The sequence below is a fragment of the Salmo salar genome, chromosome 01 (assembly GCF_965601325.2).
Source record: "Salmo salar chromosome 01, fSalSal1, whole genome shotgun sequence".
In the NCBI taxonomy this organism is placed as follows: Eukaryota; Metazoa; Chordata; class Actinopteri; order Salmoniformes; family Salmonidae; genus Salmo; species Salmo salar.
In genome coordinates, this window is record NC_138291.1 from 39,895,431 (window position 1) to 39,922,702 (window position 27,272).

Below are 27,272 nucleotides of genomic sequence, written 5' to 3' on the forward strand. Positions count from 1 at the left end.
AACAGCCCCAGACCATTATTCCCCCTCCACCAAACTTTACAGTTGGCACTATGCATTTTGGCAGCTAGCATTCTTCTGGCGTCCGCCAAACCCAGATTAGTCCGTCGGACTGCCAGATGGTGAAGTGTGATTCATCACTCCAGAGAACACGTTTCTACTGCTCCTGAGTCTAATGTTAGCGAGCTTTTCACCACACCAGCCTACGCTTGGTATTGCGTATGGTGATCTTAGGCTTGTGTGCGGCTGCTCGGCCATGGAAACCCATTTCATGAAGTTCCCGACAAACAGTTGTTGTGCTGACGTTGCTTCCAGATGCAGTTTGGAACTTAGTAGTGAGTGTTGCAACCTAGGACAGACAATGTTTACGCTCTATGTACTCAGCAGTCCCATTCTGTGAGCGTGTGTGGTCTACCACTGTTTTCGTTTCTCTGTAGCATATGTCTGTCCATACCATAACTCCACCGCCACTATAGGGCACTCTGTTCACACCATTGACCTCAAACTGCTCGCCCATACACGCTCTCTGCCATCTGCAAGGTACACTTCTCCAGCATGACAGTGGCCATCGAAGTTGAGTATTTGCCCACTGACGTCAGTATCGGCGCCGAACTGCAGTCTGGTCAAGACCATAGTGAGGATGTCGAGCACCCAGATGAGCTTCCCTGACAGTTTGCACAACCAAAGAATTTGCATAAACTCTGTTTCATCAGCTGTCTGGGTGGCTGGTCTCAGACGATCCCGCAGGTGAAGAAGCCGGATGTGAAGGTCCTGGCCTGGCGTGGTTACACATGGTCTGCGTTTGTGAGGCCGGTTGGACATACTGCCAAATTCTCTAAAATTATGTTGGAGGCGGCTTATGGTAGAGGAACATCTGTGGCATTTTTGTTCAGTGTAGAATCGCGATTATTGCGATACTTGGGTGCCGATGCGATATGTATTGTGACAATATCGTATTGTGAGGTCCCTGGCAATTCCCAGCTCTGCTATTGACTGGAGTCATGAGCTGTGAAGTGCATTAAGTGTTTGAACTAATTTAAGTTGTTTTGGTAATGATGGATTTATACCAAGGGGGCAGAAAAGCATGTTTTGTTAGCGTGGTCTCAAATCTATTAAACTAAGCTTCTTTCTCTCTCTGGACTGGTTGGTTTCCTGATGTATTGTTGGCTATACTTTACAGTACCAGCCTATATTAGAAAATCCCCTCAAATTTCAGCAGCTGGACTCGATAGCACTTTTAGTGCTTGTCAATCAAGTGCTTGGTAATGGAAATAGCTTTGTATAAGAATTGCAGTGTGCAGCCCCACCCCTCCTTTTCCTGACTGTTTAAAGTGCTATTGTATTAGGATGGAAACTCCTCAGTAAGTTCAGGTAAAGGAAGCGCCTTATGAAAGGAAAGGGTAGCCCATAGAAAAATAATCACTAGAATGTGCATCCCGAGTCAAGTCAATGGGTCTCTAATGGATGGACCCAGAGCATTTTAAAAATGACTGTAATATTGATTATATTTCTATGTTGTAGCTATGCCTCATGGATAGGGACATGGTGCAGCAGCATCAGAATTTGGTATCGTCTAGAAGCTGCTACTGATGAAATTGGAGAGGCTGTGCTCTGTGGGCTTCTTTGTCATTCAGGGTGTCCTCTTATCGACCTAGTCATGGGACTGGAGCATTGGCTTGGCACAGGTTTGTTTGTGTATGACAGGGTAAATGTAGTTGAGTGGAGTAGCAGGAGAGAATCTAAAACCTATAATCATGAGGTAGCTTACTATACTCTTGAATAATGCAACGATTCACAAGCAAAGGGTTTATTTTGTTCGTACACACGTTAAATCTAACTTGCAAGACAATAGCTGTGCTATCTAGATACAGCTAGTACGTTGGCATATCAAACATGAATGTTTACTACCTCACATACGACTATAAAAGTACAGTGAATTTATTTTACAATCGTTTCATTCTGAACAGAACCACAGTTGAGATTCCACAGGGAGAGTTCACCCAAATTACAAAATTACATCCAAAATGACACATTGGTTTCCTTGTCTATGGACTGCTTAAAGGGTTGGAGGAAATCCATGCTTTGGTTTTGTTTCCAAATGCTAACGTTTTAGCATTTTTGGACAGAGATCCCATTCAAGTCTTGGTACTGATTTAGTAGCATTTTTCATGCATCATGTCCAAGTAATCTGAAAGTATCTCAAATTGATTCTGAAGCTCATTAAAGTAATTTACAGATGATTTGAACATGATGTGCAAAAAATGCTAATATCGGTCCCATGACTTGAATGGGATTTGTGCTGCGTGCATTTCGAAATGGTGCCAGGGAAACTTAACCAAAGCATGGATTTATGTCGTACCTTGTCAAGACTGCTTACAAGGTAAGAAAAAAAGATAACAATTTGTAATTTGGGTGTACTATCCCTGTTGCTACGGTAACAATTTCATAATGTAACAGGCTATTAACCTCTAGTATCATTGGGACGCTAGGGTCCCACCTCAACAACAGCCAGTGAAATTGCAGGGCGCCAAATTCAAACAGAAATCCCATAATTAAAATTCCTCAAACATACAAGTATTATGCACCATTTTAAAGATAAACATCTTGTTAATCCAACCACAGTGTCCGATTTCAAAAAGGCTTTACGGCGAAAGCACACCATGCGATTATGTTAGGACAGCGCCTAGCCACAAGAAACCATAGACATTTCACAGCCAAGGAAAGGACTCACAAAAGTCAAACATTTTGACATTTTGATACAGCCTCAAAAGAGAATTAAAAAAAGGAATAGATGGCTAAATGGTTACTATTTACTAACCTTTCATCTGGTGGCACTCCCAGGACTCCATGTTACACAAATGTTCGTTTTGTTCGATAATGTCCCTCTTTATGTCCAAAAACCTCAAGGCACAAAGCGTGCTCTCACACCCAGACGAAAAGTCAAAAGAGTACAATATAAGTTCGTAGAAACATGTCAAAAGATGTTTAAAATCAATCCTCAAGTTGTTTTTGTCATAAATAATCAATATTTCAACCGGACAAAAGCTTTGTCAATAGAAAAGGAGAAACAAGAAAGGCACGCTCCCGATCGCGCACTGGCTTCATGTCTGGAAATTTCCACTGTCCACTCATTGAAAGTGCTGTATCTCCCTCATTTTTTAGAGTAAAAGCCTGAAACAATGCCTAAAGACTGGCCACATGTAGAAGAAGCCATAGAGATTGTGAACTGGGTCCTAAGTCTTTGTATGGTAGATAGGCTTTCAATGGAGAAACAGCCTTTCAAAATAATAGTACTTCCTGGATGGATTTTCCTCAGGTGTTCACCTGCCATATAAGTTCTGTTATACTCACAGACATTATTTTAACAGTTTTGGAAACTTTAGTGTTTTCTATCCAAATCTACCAATTATATGCATATCCTAGCTTCTGGGCCTGAGTAGCAGGCAGTTTAATTTGGGCACGCTTTACATCCAAAATTCAGAATGCTGCCCCCTACCCTAGTGAAGTTAACTGCAATTTCAGATAACTCAATAAAACATGTCTTAAATATAATGAAAATGTCTACGCATTTTTTGCCATTTCAAAAACATTGGTCTGCTATTTGTTTTTTACTGTAGGCATGTTGGGCTCAAGGAGACAATTCTGTTTACACTTCCCTGCTTGGAGATGGGCATCTATCGGGCGACTGTCATGGGTGGCCTCTGGAGGTAGCTTTTGAGATGATTTTACATTACAGTAATGTCTCTCGAGAATGATTCGATACCTCTCGAAGATCCTTAATCCTTAGATTGACCTGTGAATCAATCTAAGTAACATAAAAAATAGCTTTGTTGCATTTGCTGCATCTCAATCCGGCAATGTCGGCATTCCTCATTTGCAGTGGAAGGTGGCCGAGCTACAGTGGTGTTTGTCAGACCTGAGACATCCCGAAAAATCGTTTTTGCCTACAAACTAATATGACCACTCTATGGAAAGATGAGACCCTCGCGAACACGATGGTGTCCTCCGTTTTCCTCCACAGAAGTCGGTATAGTTAATGTGCCAGCTTTTGTTTGTAGCGTCCGACCCTTTTGGGCTACAAATGAGTGACACCACTGTAGAAAGGGGAGTCTCTCACGAACACTATGGTAGGCCTAGGCGGTATTTTGGAAATAGCCATGGGTTGGTATTTCTATACCGTCAATATGTTAACTATTTCTTTATCAATACATTTTTATTTTTGAAGCATTTTAAGTAAATACCTGCAGTCAACTTGTGTAACGCGTTAGGGGATAAAGCAGATTACGTTCTTATTTTACGTTATGAAGCTTACTAGTTCCCCAGCACATTTGAGCCAGTCAACTATTTGTTTGTAAATAGTAACAGGAGAAAGTTGGAGCAGGTGAATCCAGCTGTGCATTAACAGTGGTCGCCTTTTATATTGAAAGTCATGTTTTTTATTTTTTATTGCTTCAATACAGGGATCAGGTGATGTGCAACTATAGTTTTCCTTCACAGAAAATATCTTCGTGCAACACATTTGACATAAAATACCTTAGTTTTCATCAGATGAGAACTGAAGTGTAACACAATTTGGCTTGCAGCCGCACAAGTAAATGAGCTTCGAATGAAAAGGCAAGGTGTTTTTTGCAAAAATTATGCATCGCCATCATCTTTCTAATGTTTAGGCCTATCATAGAAAGAATGTAGACAGCTATACTACCGTTCAAAAGTTTGGGGTCACTTATAAATGGCCTTGTTTTTGAAAGAAAAGCACTTTTTTTTGTCCATTTTTAAAATGACATCAAATTGATCAGAAATACAGTGTAGACATTGTTAATGTTGTAAATGACTATTTGTAGATGGAAACGGCAGATTTGTAATGGAATATCTACATAGGTGTACAGAGGACTATTATCAGCAAACATCACTCCTGTGTTCCATGGCACGTTGTGTTAACTAATCCAAGTTTATAATTTTAAAAGGCTAATTGATCATTAGAAAACCCTTTTGCAATTATGTTAGCACAGCTGAAAACTGTTGTGCTGACTTAGAGGCAATAAAACTGGCCGCCTTTAGACTAGTTGAGTATCTGGAGCATCAGAATTTGTGGGTTTGATTACAGGCTCAAAATGGTCAGAAACAAAGGACTTTCTTAAACTCGTCAGTCTATTCTTGTTCTGAGAAATGAAGGCTATTCCATGCGAGAAATTGCCAAAAACTGAAGATCTCGTTCAACGCGGTGTACTACTCCCATCACAGAACAGCACAAACTGGCTCTAACCAGAATAGGAGGAGTGGGAGGCCCGGTGCACAACTGAGCAAGAGGACAAGTACATGAGTGTCTAGTTTGAGAAACGGATGCATCACAAGTCCTCAACTGGCAGCTTCATTAAATAGTACCCGTAAAACACCAGTCTCAACGTCAACAGTGAAGAGGTGCCTCCGGGTTGCTGGCCTTCTAGGCAGAGTTGCAAAGAAAAAGCCATATCTCAGACTGGCCAATAAAAAGAAAAGATTAAGATGGGAAAAAGAACACAGACACTGGACAGAGGAACTCTGCCTAGAAGGGCAGCATCCCGGAGTCGCTTCTTCACTGTTGACGTTGAGACTGGTGTTTTGCGGGTGCTAGACTCTGTTAACACCACCCCTTGTTTAACTTGCTATCGAAGTGGCTCATTTATTTTTTTACCTTTTATTTAACTAGGCAAGTCAGTTAAGAGCAAATTCTTATTTTAAAATGACGGCCAAACCCTCCCCTTACCTGGACGATGCTGGGCCAAATATGTGTCGTGGCCGGTTGTGATACAGCCCGGGATTGAACCATTGTCTGTAGTGATGCTTCTAGCACTGATATGCAGTGCCTTAGACTGCTGCACCACTCGGGAGGCCCCTGTCGGGTTTGAGAAGTCAACGCCCTTTGGATTAGTTATTTGTACAGCTGCCACTGCTATCTTGATTTCCTTGTGTGTTTTTTCTCCTCTCCATCTCAGCCTGTCTGCTCCTCCCCCCTCTTCTCCAAGCAAAACAGGCAGGCCCATTGCCCTAGCGACTCCAGATTCCACACAGACACAGCGTGTACTGCTGCAGGAGAGCCAGTACTGCATGCGTCAACTTTTGTTCATTTACACAATCTCTTGTTCACATTCGCTTGTAAATGTCCAAAAATTACATTCAGTAGCTCTATATGTATAACTTAATGAGCTGGCTTGCCTGTCTTTGAAATTTGTTTTTCATTTCATTATTACTTGAGCAAATTTTGTTAGCCTTCTGGGCTTTTTTGCGTTTTTTGGACGCCCACTTGTGTACTTGCTCTATGACCCCCATAAGTGTCATGGGACTCGTCTGAAGGTAACCTATACAATTGAATGGAAGTATGGAGGTAGTTTTGTCGCTACAAAAAAAGGGGTTAAATATGTGTTCAAAACAAGATAAATATTTCTTGGTCTTTCTTACATCTTCTAGATATGAAACACTTCAAAACCTTATTCCTTACGATACATTGTTTTTACTGTATTGTTTGCTGTTTATTAATGCGTTTCTATGGGCTATAGTAGTAAAGGCCAAATTCAATATTTAAGCAAAACAAAGAAAAAAGAAGCAAATAATCAAATGGCTTTATGACCATCTTAAAACAATTCTATATGTTGGCTGAGTAGAACCCCCCCCCCCCCCGCGCTTTGATTACAGTTAACCACACAATCTATGTGAAAAGATCCTGTGTGTGTCTCTCTCTCGTGTGTGTGTGTGTTTGACCAGTTTAATCGTGCTGATTTGCTGTGCTGTACACGGAAGGCTTGGAAGAATTTGTGTGCATTTTACTTGCTTTAGTTTTACTCCCCTGCATGCATACACCCACACTCATACACTGGTGCTGTGCCGCAGGCAGGCCACAATGGGCAACAGAGAAGTGCTGGGTTGTGAGAACTCGCTAAAGAGAAAACGCCTCTGGAGAAGAATGTTGACGAACCAAATAGATCAGTCCCTCTCAAAAATAAAAATGCTATGTGAAATGGCCAAAGGCCTAGTTCCAGTTTTAATTTATTCTGGGTTGGTAATTCTATATTAATGCAATGATATTTGTAGTATATCCATCCAAGATGGCATAGCAGTCAGACGTGTGTGTGTGTGTATATGTATATGATATATATATATATATATATATATATATATATATATATATATATATATATATATATATATATATATATATATATTTCGCTTCTAAAAACTCAACTTCAAAACACTCTCCTGCAACCAGCCTCACAAAATGTAAAATAAAATAAATGTATTCACCTCATCTGAAATCCACTACAGAAGCTAGCCAGTTCACCTCTTTCGTATCGTCTGAGATTCCCAACGATTGGAAAGCAGCTGCTTCAACGGGGGGGACTCTTGACCCAAACTGCTATAGACCTATATCCATCCTACCCTGCCTTTCTAAGGTCTTCGAAAGCCAAGTCAACAAACAGATTACCGACCATTTTCGAATCCCACCGCACCTTCTCCGCTATGCAATCTGGTTTCAGAGCTGGTCATGGGTGCACCTCAGCCACGCTCAAGGTCCTAAATGATATCTTAACCGCCATCGATAAGAAACAATACTGTGCAGCTGTATTCATTGACCTGGCCAAGGCTTTCGACTCTGTCAATCACCACATCCTCATCGGCAGACTCAATAGTCTTGGTTTCTCAAATGATTGCCTCGCCTGGTTCACCAACTACTTCTCTGATAGAGTTCAATGTGACAAATCGGAGGGCCTGTTGTCCGGACCTCTGGCAGTCTCTATGGGGGTGCCACAGGGTTCAATTCTTGGGCTGACTCGCCTCTCTGTATACATCAATGATGTCGCTCTTGCTGCAGGTGAGTCTTTGATCCACCTCTACGCAGACGACACCATTCTGTATACTTCTGGCCCTTCTTTGGACACTGTGTTAACAACCTTCCAGTCGAGCGTCAATGCCATACAACTCTCCGGAACTCTCCTTCCGTGGCCTCCAGCTGCTCTTAAATACAAGTAAAACTAAATGCATGCTCTTTATCTGATCGCTGCCCACACCTGCCCGCCCGTCCAGCATCACTACTCTGGACGGTTCTGACTTAGAATATGTGGACAACTACAAATACCTAGGTGTCTGGTTAGACTGTAAACTCCTTCCAGACTCACATCAAACATCTCCAATCCAAAGTTAAATCTAGAATTGGCTTCCTATTTTGCAACAAAGCATCCTTCACTCATGCTGCCAAACATACCCTCGTAAAACTGACCATCCTACCGATCCTCGACTTCGGCGATGTCATTTACAAAATAGCCTCCAATACCCTACTCAATAAATTGGATGCAGTCTATCACAGTGCCATCTGTTTTGTCACCAAAGCCCCATATACTACCCACCACTGCGACCTGTACGCTCTCGTTGGCTGGCCCTCGCTTCATACTCGTCGCCAAATCCACTGGCTCCAGGTCATCTACGAGACCCTGCTAGGTAAAGTTCCCCCTTATCTCAGCTCGCTGGTCACCATACAGCACCCACCTGTAGCACGCGCTCTAGCAGGTATATCTCTCTGGTCACCCCCAAAGCCAATTCCTCCTTCGGCCGCCTTTCCTTCTAGTTCTCTGCTGCCAATGACTGGAACGAACCACAACAATCTCTAAAACTGGAAACACTTATCTCCCTCGCTAGCTTTAAGCACCAGCTGTCAGAGCAGCTCACAGATTACTGAACCTGTATATAGCCCATCTATAATTTAGCCCAAACAACTACCTCTTCCCCTACTGTATTTATTTATTTTGCTTCTTTGCACCCCATTATTTATATTTCTACTTTGCACTTTCTTCCACTGCAAATCTACCATTCCAGTGTTTTACTTGCTATATTGTATTTACTTCACCACCATGGCCTTGTTTTGCCTTTACCTCCCTTATCTCACCTCATTTGCTCACATTGTATATAGACTTATTTTTCTACTGTATTATTGACTGTATGTTTGTTTTACTCCATGTGTAACTCTGTATGTGTCAAACTGCTTTGCTTTATCTTGGCCAGGTCGCAATTGTAAATGAGAACTTGTTCTCAACGTGCCTACCTGGTTAAATAAAGGTGAAATAAAAAATATTTTGATTGTGCATTTTCAGCATGTGTGGTTTTGTTAGCAAGATCAGGGCCTGTATCCACAAAGCTTATCGGAGTAAGAGTGCTGTTCCAGGATCAGTTTAGCCTTTAAGATCATGCTGACTAAGATTATATGGACAGGTCCTTTATCAGCACTTCTACTCAGATTTTTTGTCTTAATCACTTTGATTTCATTATCTTATTCATTATGATTTAGAAGGCAAAACCGATCTCAGCTCAGCACTCTTAATCTGAGAAGCGGATAAGTAGGCCTTTTTAATTTATGTTCAGTAGCTGCTGGAAAAATGTCTTTAGTTTGTAAAATGGGGACACTTTACATATGCAAGACAAAAAGTAGGCCTAGTGTGTTCTCACCCATTTCTCCTCAATTGTTCGTCTGTGCACGGCGAAGGATTCTGTGTCTCACTGAAAATGAGGTCATATTAATGTGAAATAGGTATAACTGATGCGCACCACTGTAAGGGGATGAGGAGCAAGCGGTGGCTGTGCACTCGTGGCTCTCATTCGCGCCACTGCTCGCTCTGTGTGCTACAAATCTACACAGTGTCCAGTTTAAGTACACCTAGTATCGGGTCGGACCCCACACCTACTCATTCAAGGGTTTTTCTTTTCTTTTTACTATTTTCTACATTGTAGAATAATAGTGAAGACATCACCACTATGAAATACATGTAGTAACCAAAAAATGCTTAAACAAATAAATATATTTGAGATTCTTCAAATAGCCACCTTTTGCCTTGATAGCTTTGCACACTCTTGGCTTTCTCTCAACCAGCTTCATGAGGTAGTCACCTGGAATGCATTTCAGTTAACCTCTATGGGCTAGGTGGGACGCCTACTCAACAGCCAGTGTAATCCCATGGAATAATAATATTCAAATACCTCAAATGCAAAAACTTCAATTTTTCAAACATATGACTATTTTACACCTTTTTAAAGACAAGACTCTCGTTAATCTAACCACACTGTCCGATTTCAAAAAGGCTTTACAACGAAAGCAAAACATTAGATTGTCAGCAGAGTACCCAGCCAGAAATAATCAGACACCCATTTTTCAAGCTAGCATATAATGTCACATAAACCCAAACCACAGCTAAATGCAGCACTAACCTTTGATGATCTTCATCAGATGACAACCCTAGGACATTATGTTATACAATACATGCATGTTTTGTTCAATCAAGTTCATATTTATATCAAAAACCAGCTTTTTACATTAGCATGTGACTAGCATTCCGACCGAACACTGCCGGTGAATTTACTAAATTACTCACGATAAACGTTCACAAAAAACATAACAATTATTTTAAGAATTATAGATACAGAACTCCTCTATGCACTCGATATGTCCGATTTTAAAATAGCTTTTCGGTGAAAGCACATTTTGCAATATTCTAAGTAGATAGCCCGGCATCACAGGGCTAGCTATTTAGACACCCAGCAAGTTTAGCACTCACCAAAGTCAGATTTACTATAAGAAAAATGTTATTACCTTTGCTGTTCTTCGTCAGAATGCACTCCCAGGACTTCTACTTCAATAACAAATGTTGGTTTGGTCCAAATAATCCATAGTTATATCCAAACAGCGGCGTTTTGTTCGTGCGTTCAAGACACTATCCGAAAGGGTAAATAAGGGTGACGAGCATGGCGCATTTCGTGACAAAAAAATTCGAAATATTCCATTACCGTACTTCGAAGCATGTCAACCGCTGTTTAAAATCAATTTTATGCCATTTTTCTCGTAAAAAAACGATAATATTCCGACCGGGAAAGCGTGTATACGTACAAAGAGAGAGAAAATAAAAACATCTCGTGCCGTTGTGCACGAGCCTGAGTCTCAGAGTACTCTGACCAGCCACTATCCAAACGCGATAATGTGTTTCAGCCTGGGGCTGCCTCGATATCATTCAGCTTTTTCCCGGGCTCTGAGAGCCTATGGGAGCCGTAGGAAGTGTCACGTTACAGCAAAGATCCTCAGTCTTCAATAAAAAGAGCCAAGATGAACAACAACTTGTCACAGGCCACTTCCTGTTCAGAATCTTCTCAGGTTTTTGCCTGCCATGTGAGTTCTGTTATACTCACAGACACCATTCAAACAGTTTTAGAAACTTTAGGGTGTTTTCTATCCAAAGCCAATAATTATATGCATATTCTAGTTACTGGGCAGGAGTAGTAACCAGATTAAATCGGGTACGTTTTTTATCCGGCCGTGTCAATACTGCCCCCTAGCCCTAACAGGTTAACAGGTGTGCCTTGTTAAAAGTGAATTTGGAATTTCTTTCCTCAATGCGTTTGAGCCAATCAGTTGTGTTGTGACAAGGTAGGGGTGGTATACAGAAGATAGCCCTATTTGGTTAAAAACCAAGTCCATATTATGGCAAGAACAGTTAAAATAAGCAAAGAGAAACAACAGTCCATTACTTTAAGACATGAAGGTCAGTCAATCCGGAACATTTCAAAGTGCAGTCACAAACAAATAATTTTATTGGACACATACACATGGTTAGCAGATGTTAATGCGAGTGTTGCGAAATGCTTGTGCTTCTTGTTCCGACAGTGCAGTAATATCGAACAAATTCACAACGACTACCTTATACACACACGTAAAGGGATGAATATGTACATATAAATATATGGATGAGCGATAGGCAAGATGCAGTAGACGTATAGAATACAGTAATAACATATGAGATGAGTAATGTAGGATACGTAGACATTATTGAAGTGACGTTATTTAAAGTGACTAGTGATACATTTAACAAATTAATTTAATAAAAGCTATTAGTGGCCAGAGATTTGAGTCTGTTGGCAGCATCCACTCTGTTAGTGATGGCTGTTTAACAGTCTGATGGCCTTGAGATGGAAGCTGTTTTTCAGTCTCTCGGTCCCAGCTTTGATGCACCTGTACTGACCTCGCCTTCTGGATGATAGCGGGGTGAACAGGCAGTGGCTCGGATGATTGTTGTCCTTGATCTTTTTGGCCTTCCTGTGACATCGGGTGCTCTAGGTTTCCTGGAGGGTAGGTAGTTTGCCCCCGGTGATGCGTTGTGCACACTGCACTACCCTCTGGAGAGCCTTGCGGTTGTGGGCGGCGCAGTTGCTGTACCAGGCGGTGATACAGCCTGACAGGATGCTCTCGATTGTGCATCTGTAAAAGTTGGTTTTCGGTGACAAGCCAAATTTCTGTTGCGCCTTCACCACGCTGTCTGTGTGGGTGGACCATTTTCAGTTTGTCCGTGATGTGTACGCCAAGGAACTTTCCACCGTCTCCACTACCGTCCTCCGCTTGGGGGTATGCTCCCTCTGCTGTTTCCTGAAGTCCACGGTTATTTCCTTTGTTTTGTTGACGTTGAGTGAGAGGTTATTTTCCTGACACCACGTTCCAAGGGCCCTCACTTCCTCCCTGTAGGCGGTATCAACTTTGTTGGTAATCAAGCCTACCACTGTAGTGTTGTCTGCAAACTTGATGATTGAGTTGGAGGTGTGCATGGCCACGCAGTCATGGTTGTACAGGGAGTGCAGGAGAGGGCTGAGAATACACCCTTGTGGGGCCCAAGTGTTGAGGATCAGCGGAGTGGAGATGTTGTTTCCTACCCTCATCACCTGGGGGTGTCCCGTCAGAATGTCCAGGTTCCAGTTGCGCAGGGTGGGGTCGAGACTCAGGGTCTCGAGCTTTATGACGAGTTGGGAGGGTGCTATGGTGTTAAATGCTGAGCTGTAGTCAATGAAAAGCATTCGTACATAGGTATTCCTCTTGTCCAGATGGGATATGACATATGAGTTACCTCTACTGCAGTGGATGAGTTCATTAGTTACCAGCCTCAGAAATTTCAGCCCAAATAAATGCTTCACAGAGTTCAAGTAACAGACACATCTCAACATCAACTGTTCAGAAGAGACTGCGTGAATCAGGCCTTCATGGTCGATTTGCTGCAATGAAACCACTACTAAAGGACACCAATAAGAAGAACACTTGCTTGGGCCAAGAAACATGAGCAATGGACATTAGACCGGTGGAAATCTGTCCTTTTGGTATGAGTCCAAATGTGAGATTTTTGGTTCCAACCGCCGTGTCTTTGTGAGACGCAGAGTAGTTGAATGGGTACTCTCCGCATGTGGTTCCCACCATGAAGCATGGAGATGGTGTGGGGGTGCTTTTCTGGTGACACTGTCAGTGATTTATTTAGAATTTAAGGTACACTGAACCAGCGACCTCTAGGCTTTGTAAGGGCTAATCGACCAAGAAGGAGATTGATGGAGTGCTGCATCAGATGACCTGGCCTCCACAATCACCCATCCTCAACCCAATTGAGATGGATTGGGATGAGTTGGACCGCAGAGTGAGGGGAAAAGCATCCAAAAAGTGCTCAGCGTATGTGGGAACTCCTTCAAGACTGTTGGAAAAGCATTCCCAGGTGAGGTATTGGAGTGTCTTCCCTGTGGCTCAGTTGGTAGAGCATGGTGTTTGCAATGCCAGCATGGTGTGTGCAACGCCAGGGTTGTGGGTTCGATTCCCACGGGAGCCAGTATAAAAAAGAAAGAAGAAAAATGCATGAAATGTATGCATCACTACTGTAAGTCGCTCTGGATAAGAGTGTCTGCTAAAAGACTAAAATGTAAGCTGGTTGAGAGAATGCCAAGAGTGTGCAAAGCTGTCATCAAGGCAAAGGGTGGCTACTTCGAAGAATCTAAAATATACATTTTGATTTGTTAAATACTTTTTTGGGTTACGTGATTCCATGTGTCATCCACCTCTGGCCTGCTGGCCCCCCTACCTCTGAGGAAGCACAGTTCCCGCTCAGCCCAGTCAAAACTGTTTGCTGCTCTGGCACCCCTGTGGTGGAACAAGCTCCCTCACGACGCCAGGACAGCGGAGTCAATCACCACCTTCCGGAGATACCTGAAACCCCACCTCTTTAAGGAATACCTGGGATAGGATAAAGTAATCCTTCTAAACCCCCCCCCCCCTAAAAGATTTAGATGCACTATTGTAAAGTGGTTGTTCCACTGGATATCATAAGGTGAATGCACCAATTTGTAAGTCGCTCTGGATAAGAGCATCTGCTAAATGACTTAAATGTAAATGTAAATTTCATTGTTTTGATGTCTTCACTAATTCTACAATGTAGAAAATAGTTAAAAACCCATGAATGAGTAGGTGTTCTAAAACTTTTGACTGTGTATGCATGCATGCAGTTGTAGTCGGAAGTTTACATACACTTAGGTTGGAGTCATTAAAACTCGTTCATCAACCACTCAACACATTTCTTGTTAACAAACTATAGTTTTGGCAAGTCGGTTAGAACATCTACTTTGTGCATGACACAAGTCATTTTTCCAACAATTGTTTAGACAGATTATTTCACTTAGAATTCACTGTATCACAATTCCAGTGGGTCAGACGTTTAGACACTAAGTTGACTGTGCCTTTAAACAGCTTGGAAAATTCCACAAAATTATGTAATGGTTTCTGATAGGCTAATTGACATAATTTGAGTAAATTGGAGGTGCACCTGTGGATGTATTTCAAGGGCAACCTTCACTCAGTGCCTCTTTGCTTGAGAAAATGGGAAAATCAAAAGAAATCAGCCAAGACCTCAGAAAAAACATTGTAGACCTCCACACGTCTGGTTCATCCTTGGGAGCAATTTCCAAACGCCTGAAGGTACCACGTTCATCTGTACGAACAATAGTACGCAAGTATAAACACCATGGGACCAGGCAACCGTCATACCTCTCAGGAAGGAGACACATTCTGTCTCCTAGAAATGAATGTACTTTGGTGCGAAAAGTGCAAATCAATCCCAGAACAACAGCGAACGACCTTGTGAAGATACTGAAGGAAACAAGTACCAAAGTATCTATATCCACAGTGAAACGAGTCCTATATTGCATAACCTGAAAGGCCGCTCCGCAAGGAAGAAGCCACTGCTCCAAAACCACCATTTAAAAAAAGCCAGACTACGGTTTGCAACTGCACATGGGGACAAAGATTGTACTTTTTGGAGAAATGTCCTCTGGTCTGATGAAACAAAAATAGAACTGTTTGGCCATAATGACCATCGTTATGTTTGGAGGAAAAGGGGGAGGCTTGCTAGCCGAAGAACACCATCCCAACCGTGAAGCACGGGGGCGGCAGCATCATGTTGTGGGGGTGCTTTGCTGCAGGAGGGACTAGTGCACTTCACAAAATAGATGGCATCATGAGGAAAGAAAATGTGGATATATTGAAGCAACATCTCAAGACATCAGTCAGGAAGTTAAAACTTGGTCATAAATGGACAATGACCCCAAGCATACTTCCAAAGTTGTGGAAAAATGGCTTAAGGACAACAAAGTCAAGATATTGGAGTGGCCATCACAAAGCCCTGACCTCAACCCTATAGAACATTTGTGGTCAGAACTGAAAAAGTGTGTGCGAGCATGGAGGCATACAAACCTGACTCAGTTACACCAGCTCTGTCAGGAGGAATGGGACACAATTCACCCAACTTATTGTGGAAGGCTACCTGAAACATTTGACCCAAATTAAACAATTTAAAGGCAATGCTACCAAATACTAAGTGAGTATGTAAACTTCTGACCCACTGGGAATGTGATGAAAGAAAGCTGAAATGAATCATTCGCTCTACTATTATTCTGAAATTTCAAATTTTTTAAATAAAGTGGTGATCCCAACTGACCTAAGATAGGGACTTTTTACTAGGATTAAATGTCATGATTTGTGAAACTGAGTTCAAATGTATTTGGCTAAGGTATGTTGACTTCCGACTTCAATTGTACGTGCATGCATATGTACAGTGCATTTGAAATTATTCAGACCCCTTGACTTTTTCCACATTATGTTACATCCTTATTCTAAAATGGATGAAACCATTTTTCCCCTTCAAAGATCTACACTTACTCCCCCATAATGACAAAGCAAAAAACATGTTTTACTAATGTACCCCCCAAAAATTACAAGTTTTCAGACCCTTTGCTCAATACTTTGTTGAAGCAACTTTTGGCAGGGTTTACTGCCTCGAGTCTTCTTGGGTATGGCGCTACAAGCTTGGCAGGCCTGTATTTGGGTAGTTTCTCCCAATCCTCTCAAGCTCTGTTAGGTTGGATGGCGAGCATTGCTGCATAGCTATTTTCAGTTCTCTCCAGAGATGTTCGATTGGGTTCAAGTCTGGGCTCTGTCTGGGCCGGCTCAAGGACATTGAGACTTGTCCCGAAGCCACTCCTGTGTTGTCTTGGCTGTGTGCTTAGGGTCGTTGGTTGTCCTGTTAGACTGGGGCGAAGGTTCACCTTCCGAGGTCCTGGTTTTCATCAAGGATCTCTCTGTACTTTGCTCCATTAGTCTTTCCCTCGATCCTGACTAGTCTCCCAGTCCCTGCCACTGAAAACGTCTCCACAGCATGATGCTGCCACCATCAAGCTTCATCTTAGGGATGGTGCCAGGTCTCGTCCGTATACGTGACGCTTGGCATTCAGACCAAAGAGTTCAATCTTGGTTTTATCAGACCAGAGAATATTGTTTCTCATGGTCTGAGAGTCCTTTAGTTGCCTTTTGGCAAACTCCAAGTGGGCTGTCATGTGCCTTTTACTGAGTAGTGGCTTCCGTCTAGCAACTCTACCATAAAGGCCTGATTGGGGGAGTGCTGCAGAGATGGTTGTCCTTCTGGTTCTCCCATCTCCACAGAGGAACTCTGGAGCTCTGTCAGAATGACCATCGGGTTCTTGGTCACCTCCCTGACCAAGGCCCTTCTCCCCCAGTTGCTCAGTTTGGCTGTGCGACCAGCTCTAGGAAGAGTCGTGGTGGTTCCTAACTTTTCCCTTTAAGAATGATGGAGGCCACTGTGTTCTTGGGGACCCTCAATGCTGCAGAAATGTTTTCGTACCCTTCCCCAGATCTGTGCCTCGACACCATCCTGTATCTGAGCTCTAAGGACAATTCCTTTGACCTCATGGCTTGGTTTTTGCTCTGACATGCACTGTCAACTGTGGGACCTCTTTTCGACACGGGTGTGCCTTTCCAAATCATGTCCAATCAATTAAATTTACCGCAGGTGGATGATCAATGGGAACAGGATGCACCTGAGCTCAATTTCAAGTCTCATAGCAAAGGGTCTGTAGTTATGTAAATAAGGCATTTCTGTTTTTACATTTTTATTCATTTTCAAATAAATCTAAACCTGTTTTCGCTTTGTCATTATGGGGTTTTGTGTGTAGATTGAGGGGGAAATTAATTTTGTCAATTTTTTTAGATTTACTGTAACGTGATAAAGTAAAGGGGTCTGAGTACTGTTTTAGAACGCGCTGTGTATTTATCAATGTCCAGGAATGACCCGAATCCAGTGTAACCAAACATTTAGGATTTGAACCGCCTTGTCCAGCCACCCTGGCAGGGACAGTCTATGAAGAAAAGGTTCATATGATTGTGCACATCCTCAACTTGAGAATTCTGGTGCTGGGCTAATAAATAATGCTGATATGAAGGAATGAGTCGGGTAGTCTAATCATCATTGTGTACCATGAGATGCTAGCCTGTCCCTCAGTGATTGACTGACTTGTGTTTTAGCTAGCCAAGTGTATGATAAGCAGAGCAGGCTTCCCTTCCCCTCTGCCCCCTCAGTCCCCTGGCTGGCCACTGTTCCACTGTTCTCAAAGCAGCTTTTGTTCAGTCTTATCTGGTCTTCATGGCTGACATATCTCTTTGAAAACAAACTCGGGGCTTGTTTTTCCTCAGCCAGAGAATGAGAATGGGGGAAGGATTCAAGGTTCTGTCCCAAATGGTACGCTGTTCCCTATATAGTGCACTACTTTTAGAGCAGGGCCATATGGACCCTGGTCAAAAGTAGTGCGCTAATGGGGAGTAGATAGGGTGCCGTTTGGGATGCAGCATTGAAGGGAGCGTGTTTCCACTTCAGTGTTGGCTCAGTTTGAAATGAAGCTATGTACAGTTTATCAGTCTGAATAGTTGCAAGTTTTGGTTTCATATCTGACTTATAAGTTGAAGGTGGAAAATGATTTGATGTAATGGCACATGTTTGTTTAGGCTATCTGTGGTTGACTTGTTGCAGAGCAGTGGTGTATTTTTAGATTTATTGGATAGTGTTGGAAATGAGGCATAAGCTAATGGAAACTAAGGTGGTTAAACCACAAACACAACATTGTAAACCTTGTAAAGGCATATGGTTGTTTTTGCCTTTTGTCTGTTTTTGTTAGACCGTGCCAGGTCTGGCTTGCTTTACGTAAGCCATTCATTCACATTCAGAGGAACAACTTTGTGGAAAGAAATGTTTTTGTGAATATTTGTCCATATGTTTCTTGTATATTAACTTGTTGCCACATGTCAATCTCAGCCAGGCAGCATTTCAAGAAGTGTTGGATTTTGATTCGGCCCTGTGCTTTTTGACTTATGCAGTTCTGCAGATCATTGTTCCTGGGAGGCCAGGGTGATTAACCCATTATAATGGTTGGCTAATTGAATTGTCATTATATCGGCATAAGATTCCCCCCCCCCCCCCCCCCCCCCCTCACAGGGTTCTCCTCAAAGAATGTAAGAGGGGTGCTGAACCACCTTGTGGACTGGCTGCGCCACTCTAAATTGTTTTTTATTTCAAATGTTTTACTTTTTGTTATCATATAAGGCAATCTTTTGCAGGAAATGGCAGTTAGAAGTGTTAAATCCTGGGGAGAACCCTGCACCCACACACACACACACACACAGCCATGTTCCATTTAAGTGCTTTCTTCTATGTGCGAGGTGGTCTGGAACTGAGCTGTGTAATTAACTGTACATCGTGTCTGTTTCCCTGCAGTGGGGTGGATGGGACCCTGAGTTGTGCGGTCATCAGATCGTGGCCTGCAGGGGGTTGTGGGAGACACACGTCCGTCACCACACTGGACTGGAGGGAGGAGCTGAATGCCTGAGCGATGTGAATCTACGAGTTACTGCAAAGCTACCGCCTCCTCTCACAGCGATCATAGGAAACCACCACCCAACCTGCTGCTGTCAGCCTGGAGGTAAGAGACAAGATACAAACACACACTGGAAGTAAGCTTCTCCTATCTCGCCGAGTCCCCCCCTCACTCACAAATCACCACTCTACCTACCTACTTGCATACCTCAGAGGTGAGTTAAAGGGACAGCGCACTCAAATTATAAAATGACTTACTTGGTTCCTATGTTAAAAGCAGCTTATGGACAAGACTAGAATCCATGCTTTGTTTGGGTTGGTTTACCTAGTCACTACTGCTAACATTAGCATTGAACTAGGCTTACCTCTTCAGCATGGCATTATTATTAGAGCCACCCATATTGAGCTAGAATTCCTGTTCAGGAGGGTGCAAGGTTAGTGTTTCGGATAGAAATACATAATGTAGAATCAATAGGCCTATGTAGAATATGGGATTGTCAGCTCTACTCAAAGTTTCTATTTGCAACCAAAGTTGTGACTGTTTTACTTGACCTGTTGTACTGCTCTGTGGGACAGTGCCTGCCAGCCAGGTGAATGATGGTTTAAGTACTGGGATTATTTAGTATGACTTTCCCATAACGATGTCGCAAAACACATTTGAGTTTATTATCCCCCCCGCTTACCTCGTGTCTGTAAATGAAGGCCCATTTGTTTATGCCAAACTACAGACACGTGTGGAGGCCCGTGCTGTGCTTCAGGCTGACTCAGCCCCAGATGCTGCGTTTTAAATACTTTTTTCAAATAATTTCATAATTCATAATCTGTGCTTGATTGCGTTTGCCTGGCTTAATGGACAAATGGAATAGTCCCAAAACTGTTTGTACTCCGGGCCGGCTAGCGCAAACAAGTATTTCATCGATTTCAAATAGCATTTGAACCCAGGTGTGCGCTCCAGTAGCCCCCTGCCTCGCCTCAGGAAGAACATGTGATGTTGCACATAATTGCAGCATGCAGGCGCAGCCTCAGACTGATTTGCTCGTGTGTTTCCCAAATGACACCCTATCCCTATAGAGTGCTTTGGCACTACATAAGGAATAGGGTGCCATTTAGAACACAGCCCTCGTGTGACTTCATTCCTTGACTTTTGAAGTTGGATCCGTTCCCTGGCAACCTCCTATGGAGAAGAAGTTATGGACTCTTGAAGGAGGGAGGGGAATAGAGGAGAAAAGAATGAGGTTGTTACATTGAAGCTGCTCTCTCTAGCGGAGTCCAGGTGTGAGCTCACCTCATCAGAGCCCATGACTGCCCCTCCAGTCCACATAGGGCCAGCTCTGTTGTGCCTTTCACTTCAGACAGTTTTTAGTTTTTTTACATAACGCTAAATTGTACTTTTCCCTGAAATTGCCATTAGCACTGATGTGTGTTTTGGCGCTGGCACCAGGCATTGAGGAAAGTATGACTTGGAGGAGGGTGGTGTTTGTGTAATGGGCTCATCCCAAATGTCACTCTATTCCCTATATAGTGCACTTCTTTTGACCAGAGCCCTATATAGGCTATAGGGTGGCATTTGAGACGCAGTCTCAGTGTGGGGTCTGAGCACTGCTGGGAAGGGGAAATAGTCTCTGTTGGCCAGGTTGTGTAATAATGAGTAACAGTCAAACTTGGCATGCCACACCAAGGGGCTGTTTAGGAGGGTGCAACCACAATATTGCAGAACATTCACATATAAATGTATTTTATAGAACAAAAATGTGGAATAGAGTAGTTACAGCATCTATATTCATTTACTTTTCGCAACATTTATGTTTCACCTCACTGATTATAATACAACCCTGGAGTGTGGATCTCTGAACAAAATGGCTGATGCTAGTGACATTAGTGTAGCATGTTGTTGTCTGAGCTTCAATGACCTTTTGGTAACGTCAGCTAATGGATAACTGATATGAATCAGTTAGAGTCCAAGAACCATGCCTGCCATTATTGTCCATGAATGATTTGTTTTTCAAAATTCCATGTCTTTGTTGTTGCTTAAAGTGCTTTGAGATTGTAAAAAAAAAAAAAAAAAGTGTAATGAATTATAATTGTTATTACAGGTGTAGTTGTTGCCACGGCTGTATAATGTGAGCCTACTCAGTTGTTGATGTTGGTGCCACACTTTCCCCTTTTCAGTCAACACGTGCACACACACTAGAGCAGTGAAAACACTGGGACTGGTGGTGGAGAGGAGAGTGACTGGGGCTACTGCAGGCCTTTCAAGGACACACAGCTCGCTGTTATTCTCCCTCCCTTGGCACACCGCTTTACATGCTCTCCAGCTAGCCAATTACTAGATGAAGCCACCCCACCCCTAGAGAGCAGTGTGTTTGTGTCCCAAATGGCACCCTATTATATACCCTATGGGTCCTGGTCAAAAGTAGTGCACTTTATATACAGTTCCTTCGGGAAATATTCAGACCCCTTGACTTTTTCCACATTATGTTAGGTTATAGACTTTTTTTCCCCTCATAATCTACACAAAATACCCCATAATGACAAAGCAAAAACAGTTAAAAAAAAATATATATATATATAAAATAAAAACATTTACATAAGTGTTCAGACCCTTTACTCAGTTTACAGCCTTTTGTCTTCTTGGGTATGACGCTACAAGCTTGGCACACCTGTATTTGGGGAGTTTCTCACATTCTTCTCTGCAGATCCTCTCAAGCTCTGTTAGGTTGGATGGGGAGTGTTGTTGCACAGCTATTTTCAGGTCTCTCCAGAGATGTTCGATTGGGTTCAAGTGGGTTATGCTTAAGGTCGTTGTCCTGTTGGAAGGTGAACCTTTGCCCCAATCTGAGGTCCTGAGCGCTCTGGAGCAGGTATTCATCAAGGATCTCTCTGTACTTTGCTCCATTCATCTTTTCCTCGATCCTGACTAGTCTCCCAGTCCCTGCCGCTGAAAAACATCCCCACAGCATGATGCCACCAGCATGCTTCACCGTAGGGATGGTGCCAGGTTTCCTCCAGACGTGATGCTTGGCATTCAGGCCAAAGATTTCAATCTTGGTTTCATCAGACCAGAGAATGTTTAGCATGGTCTGTGAGTCTTTAGGTGCCTTTTGGCAAACTTCAAGCTGGCTGTCATGTGCTTTTTTTTACTGAGGAGTGGCTTCCGTCTGGCCGCTCTACCATAAAGGCCTGATTGGTAGAGTTCTGCAGAGAGAGTTGTCCTTCTGGTAGGTTCTCCTATCTCCTATCTCCACAGAGGAACTCTGGAGCTCTGTCAGCATGACCATCGGGTTCTTGGTCACCTCCCTGACCAAGGCCCTTCTCCCCCGATTGCTCGGTTTGTCCGGCGGCCAGCTCTAGGAGGAGTCTGGTGGTTCCAAACTTCCTCCATTTTAAGAATGATGGATGCCATTGTGTTCTTGGGGATCTTCAATGCTGCAGAACATTTTTGGTACACTTCTCCAGATCTGTGCCTCGACATAATCCTGTCTCGAAGCTCTACGGACAATTCCATCGACCTCATGGCTTGGTTTTTGCTCTGACATGCACTGTTAACTGTGGGACCTTTTATATAGATAGGTGTGCCTTTTTTTAGTAGTGGTTTCTTTACAGCATTTCAACCATGAAGGCCTGATTCAGTCTCTTCTGCTGCAGAGTATAAGTTCATTAGTTACCAGCCTCAGAAGACTCATCTCAACATCAACTGTTCAGAGGAAACTGTGTGAATCAGGCCTTCATGGTCAAATTGCTGCAAAGAAATCACAACTAAAGGATACCAATAAGAGACTTTCTTGGGCTAAGAAACACGAGCAATGGACATTAGACCGGTGGAAATCTGTCCTTTTGGTCTGAGTCTAAATTTGAGATTTTTGGTTCCAACCGCCGTGTTGTCTTTGAGACGCAGAGTAGGTGAATGGATGATCTTCACATGTGTGGTTCCCATTGTGAAGCATGGAGGTGGAGGTGTGATGTATGGGGGTGCTTTGCTGGTGACACTGTCTGTGATTTATTTAGAATTCAAGGCACACTTAACTAGCATGGCTACCACAGCATTCTGCAGCGATACGCCATCCCACCTGGTTTGCGCTTAGTGGGATTATCATTTGTTTTTCACCCGACCTCAGCCCAATTGAGATGGTTTGGGATGAGTGGTACCCGTAGAGTGAAGGAAAAACAGGCTGAGCACTTGTTGGCTATGTGGGGACTCCAAGACTGTTGGAAAAGCATTCCAGGTGAAACTGGTTGAGAGAATGCCAAGCTGTCAAAGGGTGGCTACTTTGAAGAATCTCAAATATAAAGTATATTTAGATTTTTATTTTTAACACTTTTTGGTTTCTACATGATTCCATGTGTTATGTCTTCAGTATTATTCTACAATGTAGAAAATAGTAAAAATAAAGAAAAACCCTTGAATAAGTAGGTGTGCCCAAACTTTTGACTGGTTGTGTGTATTATATAGAAAAGCTATTTGAGATGCAGCCAGTGCCTTTGCTGTGCCCTTGTCGCCCCCCTCCCCTGCATGCCTCCCTGATTTGGTCACCTCAGGTGCCCCCCACCTCCACCCTACTGTCCCACATTTATCAGAGCTCCAGAGCAGCAGTGAATAATGCCTTATATGTACTGCCGTCTGTCCTGTCCCACTGCGGCTACTTGAAGTCCTGTGTGTCGTTGATGGAGAGTGTGTGGTGTGTGTGTGTGTGTGTCAGGGGCTGGATCAGCTGACAGGACTTGTGTAAGGGCCCAGCTGTGTCTGAACTTAGGCTCTGTTCCCATTATGTCAGAGCAGAGGGAGGGAGACTGGAGGAATAGCAGCGGGAGGGAGGCTGGGCTGGGGGAACAATGGAGGGAGGGTGGCTGGGCTGGGGGAACAGCAACCCTTGTTTTTGCCATAATCAGATTCAGTGTGACACAGCTTTCCATCCCCAAGACACCACATGTCCCAAATTGCACCCTATTCCCTTTTTAATGCAGTACTTTTGACCAAGGTCTAGGGATCTGGTAGTGCACGATGTCTAAGGAAGTTGTGAGGTTTTGCTCGCCTGAGGTAGAGGATCTCATGATAAGCAGTAAACCACACTATCTACCTAGGGAGTTCATTTGTATTTTTTTGTAGCCATCTACATACCACCAGAGACCGATGCTGGCACTAAGCCCGCACTCAATGAGGTGTATTCCGCCATAAGCAAAAAGGAAAACGCTCATCCAGAGGTGGCGCTCCTAGTTGCCGTGGATTTTAATGCAGGGAAACTTAAATCAGTTTGACCTAATTTCTATCAATGTTAAATGTGCAACCAGAGGGGGGAAAACTCAAGACCACCTTTACTCCACACACAGATGTGTACAAAGCTCTCCCTCACCCTCCATTTGGCAAATCTGACCATAATTCTATCCTCCTGATTCCTGCATACATGCCAAAATTAAAGCAGGAAGCACCAGTGACGGTCAATAAAAAAGTGGTCAGATGGAACGGATGCAAAGGTACAGGACAGTTTTTTTGCTAGCACAGACTGGAATATGTTCTGGGATTCTTCCGATGGCATTGAGGAGTATGCCACATCAGTCGCTGGCTTCATCAGTAAGTGCATCGATGACGTCTTCCCCACAGTGACTGTACGTACATGCAATGGATTACAGGCAACATCCACACTGAGCTAAAGGGTAGAGCTGCCGCTTTCAAGGAGCGGGACTCTAACCCGGAAGCTTATAAGAAATCCCGCTATGCCCTCCGAACCATCAAATAGGCAAAGCGTCAGTACAGGACTAAGGTCAAATCGTACAACACTGGCTCCAACGCTTGTCGGATGTGGCAGGGCTTGCAAACTATTAGACTACAAAGGAAAGCACAGCCGAGAGCTCGCCCAGTGACACGAGCCTACTAGAGGAGCTAAATTACTTCTATGCTCGCTTCGAGGCAAGTAACACTGAAACATGCATGAGAGCATCAGCTGTTCCAGACGACTGTGATCAAGCTCTCCGCAGCCGTTGTAAGACCTTTTAAACAGGTCAATATTCACAAGGCCGCAGGATCAGACGGATTACCAGGACGTGCACTCCGAGCATGCGCTGACCAACTGGCAAGTGTCTTCACTGACATTTTCAACCTGTCCCTGATCGAGTCTGTAATACCAACATGTTTCAAGCAGACCACCATAGTCCCTCTGCCCAAGAACACAAAGGTAACCTGCCTAAATGATTACCAACACGTAGCACTCACATCTGTAGCTATGAAGTGCTTTGAAAGGCTTGTCATGGCTCACATCAACACCATTATCCCAAAAACCCTAGACCTACTCCAATTTGCATACTTCCCCAACAGATCCACAAATGATGCACGCAGATCCTCAACACGGGGGCCCCTCAGGGGTGCGTGTTCAGTCCTTTCCTGTACTCCCTGTTCACTCATGACTGCACAGCCAGGCACGACTCCAACGCCATCATTTAAGTTTGCCGATGACACAACAGTGGTAGGCCTGAACACCGACAACGATGAGACAGCCTATAAGGAGGAGGTCAAAGACCTGACCGTGTGGTGCGACGACAACAACCTCTCCCTCAACGTGATCAAAACAAAGGAGATGATTGTGGACTACATGAAAAAGAGGACCGAGCACGCCCCCATTCTCATTGACGGAGCTGTAGTGGAGCAGGTTGAGAGTGCCTTTGCATTCCTTGGCGTCCACATCGCCAACAAACTAACATGGTCCAAGCACCCCAAGACAGTCGTGAAGAGGGCACGGCAAAACCCATTCCCCCTCAGGAGACTGAAAAGATTTGGCATGGGTCCTCAGATCCTCAAAAGGTTCTACAGCTGCACCATCGAGAGCATCTTGACGGGTTGCATCACTGCCTGGTATGGCAACTGCTCGGCCTCCGACCGCAAGACACTACAAAGGGTATTGCGTACGGCCCAGTACATCACTGTGCCAAGCTTCCTGCCATTCAGGACGTCTATACCAGGCAGTGTCAAGAAGGCCCAAATAATTGTCAGACTCCAGCCAACCTAGTCATAGACTGTTCTCGCTGCTACCGCACGGCAAGCGGTACCGGAGCACCAAGTCTAGGTTCAAGAGGCTTCTAAACATCTTCTACCCCCAAGTCATAAGACTCCTGAAGATTTAGTCAAAGGGCTACCCCAGACAATTTGCATTGCCCCCCCCTCCCCCACATTTACGCAGCTGCTACTCTGTTATTATCTATGCCTAGTCACTTTAACTCTACCTAAATGTACATATTACCTCGACTAACCGGTGCCCCCACACATTGACTCTGTACTGGTACCACCTGTATATAGCCTCGCTATTGTTATTTTACGGCTGCTCTTTAATTATTTGTTTTATTTCTTACTTGAAGGTATTTTTCTTAACTGCACTGTTGGTTAAGCATTTCACTAAGGTCGTAGTCGGCACATGTGACAAATATATATTTTTTATTTGATGTAGGGAATATGGTGCCATTTGGGAAGCAGACTGTTTATGCAGTGTGAACAAATGGGATCACCTGGGTTTGAGCCACTCCATCCAAGGCAAGGATCGAGTGCTGCCTCTCACTGCCTGCCTGATCAATAGGATGAAAGTGATCTCATAGATAAGCACCAAAAGTACCCAATGCACAATCGACACTAAACCCTACTCCAGTGTAAAGTAAGCTATGTAGTTTAAGGCAAGCTCAGCGCTTTTCCACTGTTAGTGTTTTCGCAAGGAAGGTTTTGCCAGAGGAATATACACTGAGTGTACAAAACATTGTGTGCCATTCAGATGGTGAATGGGCAATTCAAAATATTTCAGTGCCTTTGAACAGGGTATGGTAGTAGGTGCCAGATGCACCGGTTTGAGTGGCAAGAACTGCAACGCAGCTGGGTTTTTCACGCTCAACAGTTTCCTGTGTGTATCATGAATGGTCCACCACCCAAAGGACATCCAGCCAACTTGACACAACTGTGGGAAGCATTGGAGTCAACATGGGCTAGCATCCCAGTGGAACGCTTTCAACACCTTCTAGTCCATGCCCCAACGAATTGAGGCTGTTCTGAGGGCAAAAGGGGGTGCAACTCAATATTAGGAAGGTGTTTCTAATGTTTTGTACACTTGGTGTATGTTGGCCGGTGCAGGCAGGGCAAATCTTCCCCTTCTGGCCGTCTGCCTCTCCATGCTAAGTGCAGAAACCTGTTCTTCAATTTCTATTTCAGGGGTTCCCTGAGACATTTGAGTTGATGAATATTGCGTACAGATGACTTAAATTTTGGCAAAGGAATCTGTAGAATAAGTT

General features: G+C 43.6%; 1 protein-coding gene across 2 annotated transcripts in view; it reads left to right on the plus strand.

The window, feature by feature from the left end:
- fbxo34 (F-box protein 34) overlaps positions 1 to 27,272 on the plus strand; it is a 49,001-nt gene that overhangs the window by 16,430 nt on the left and 5,299 nt on the right. For both annotated transcript variants that reach the window (XM_014194751.3, XM_014194756.3), the window contains exon 2: positions 18,918 to 19,122. In XM_014194751.3, coding sequence (XP_014050226.2) covers positions 19,022 to 19,122 — 101 coding nt within the window. In that variant the 5' untranslated portion in view covers positions 18,918 to 19,021. The remainder of the gene's footprint in view (positions 1 to 18,917; positions 19,123 to 27,272) is intronic.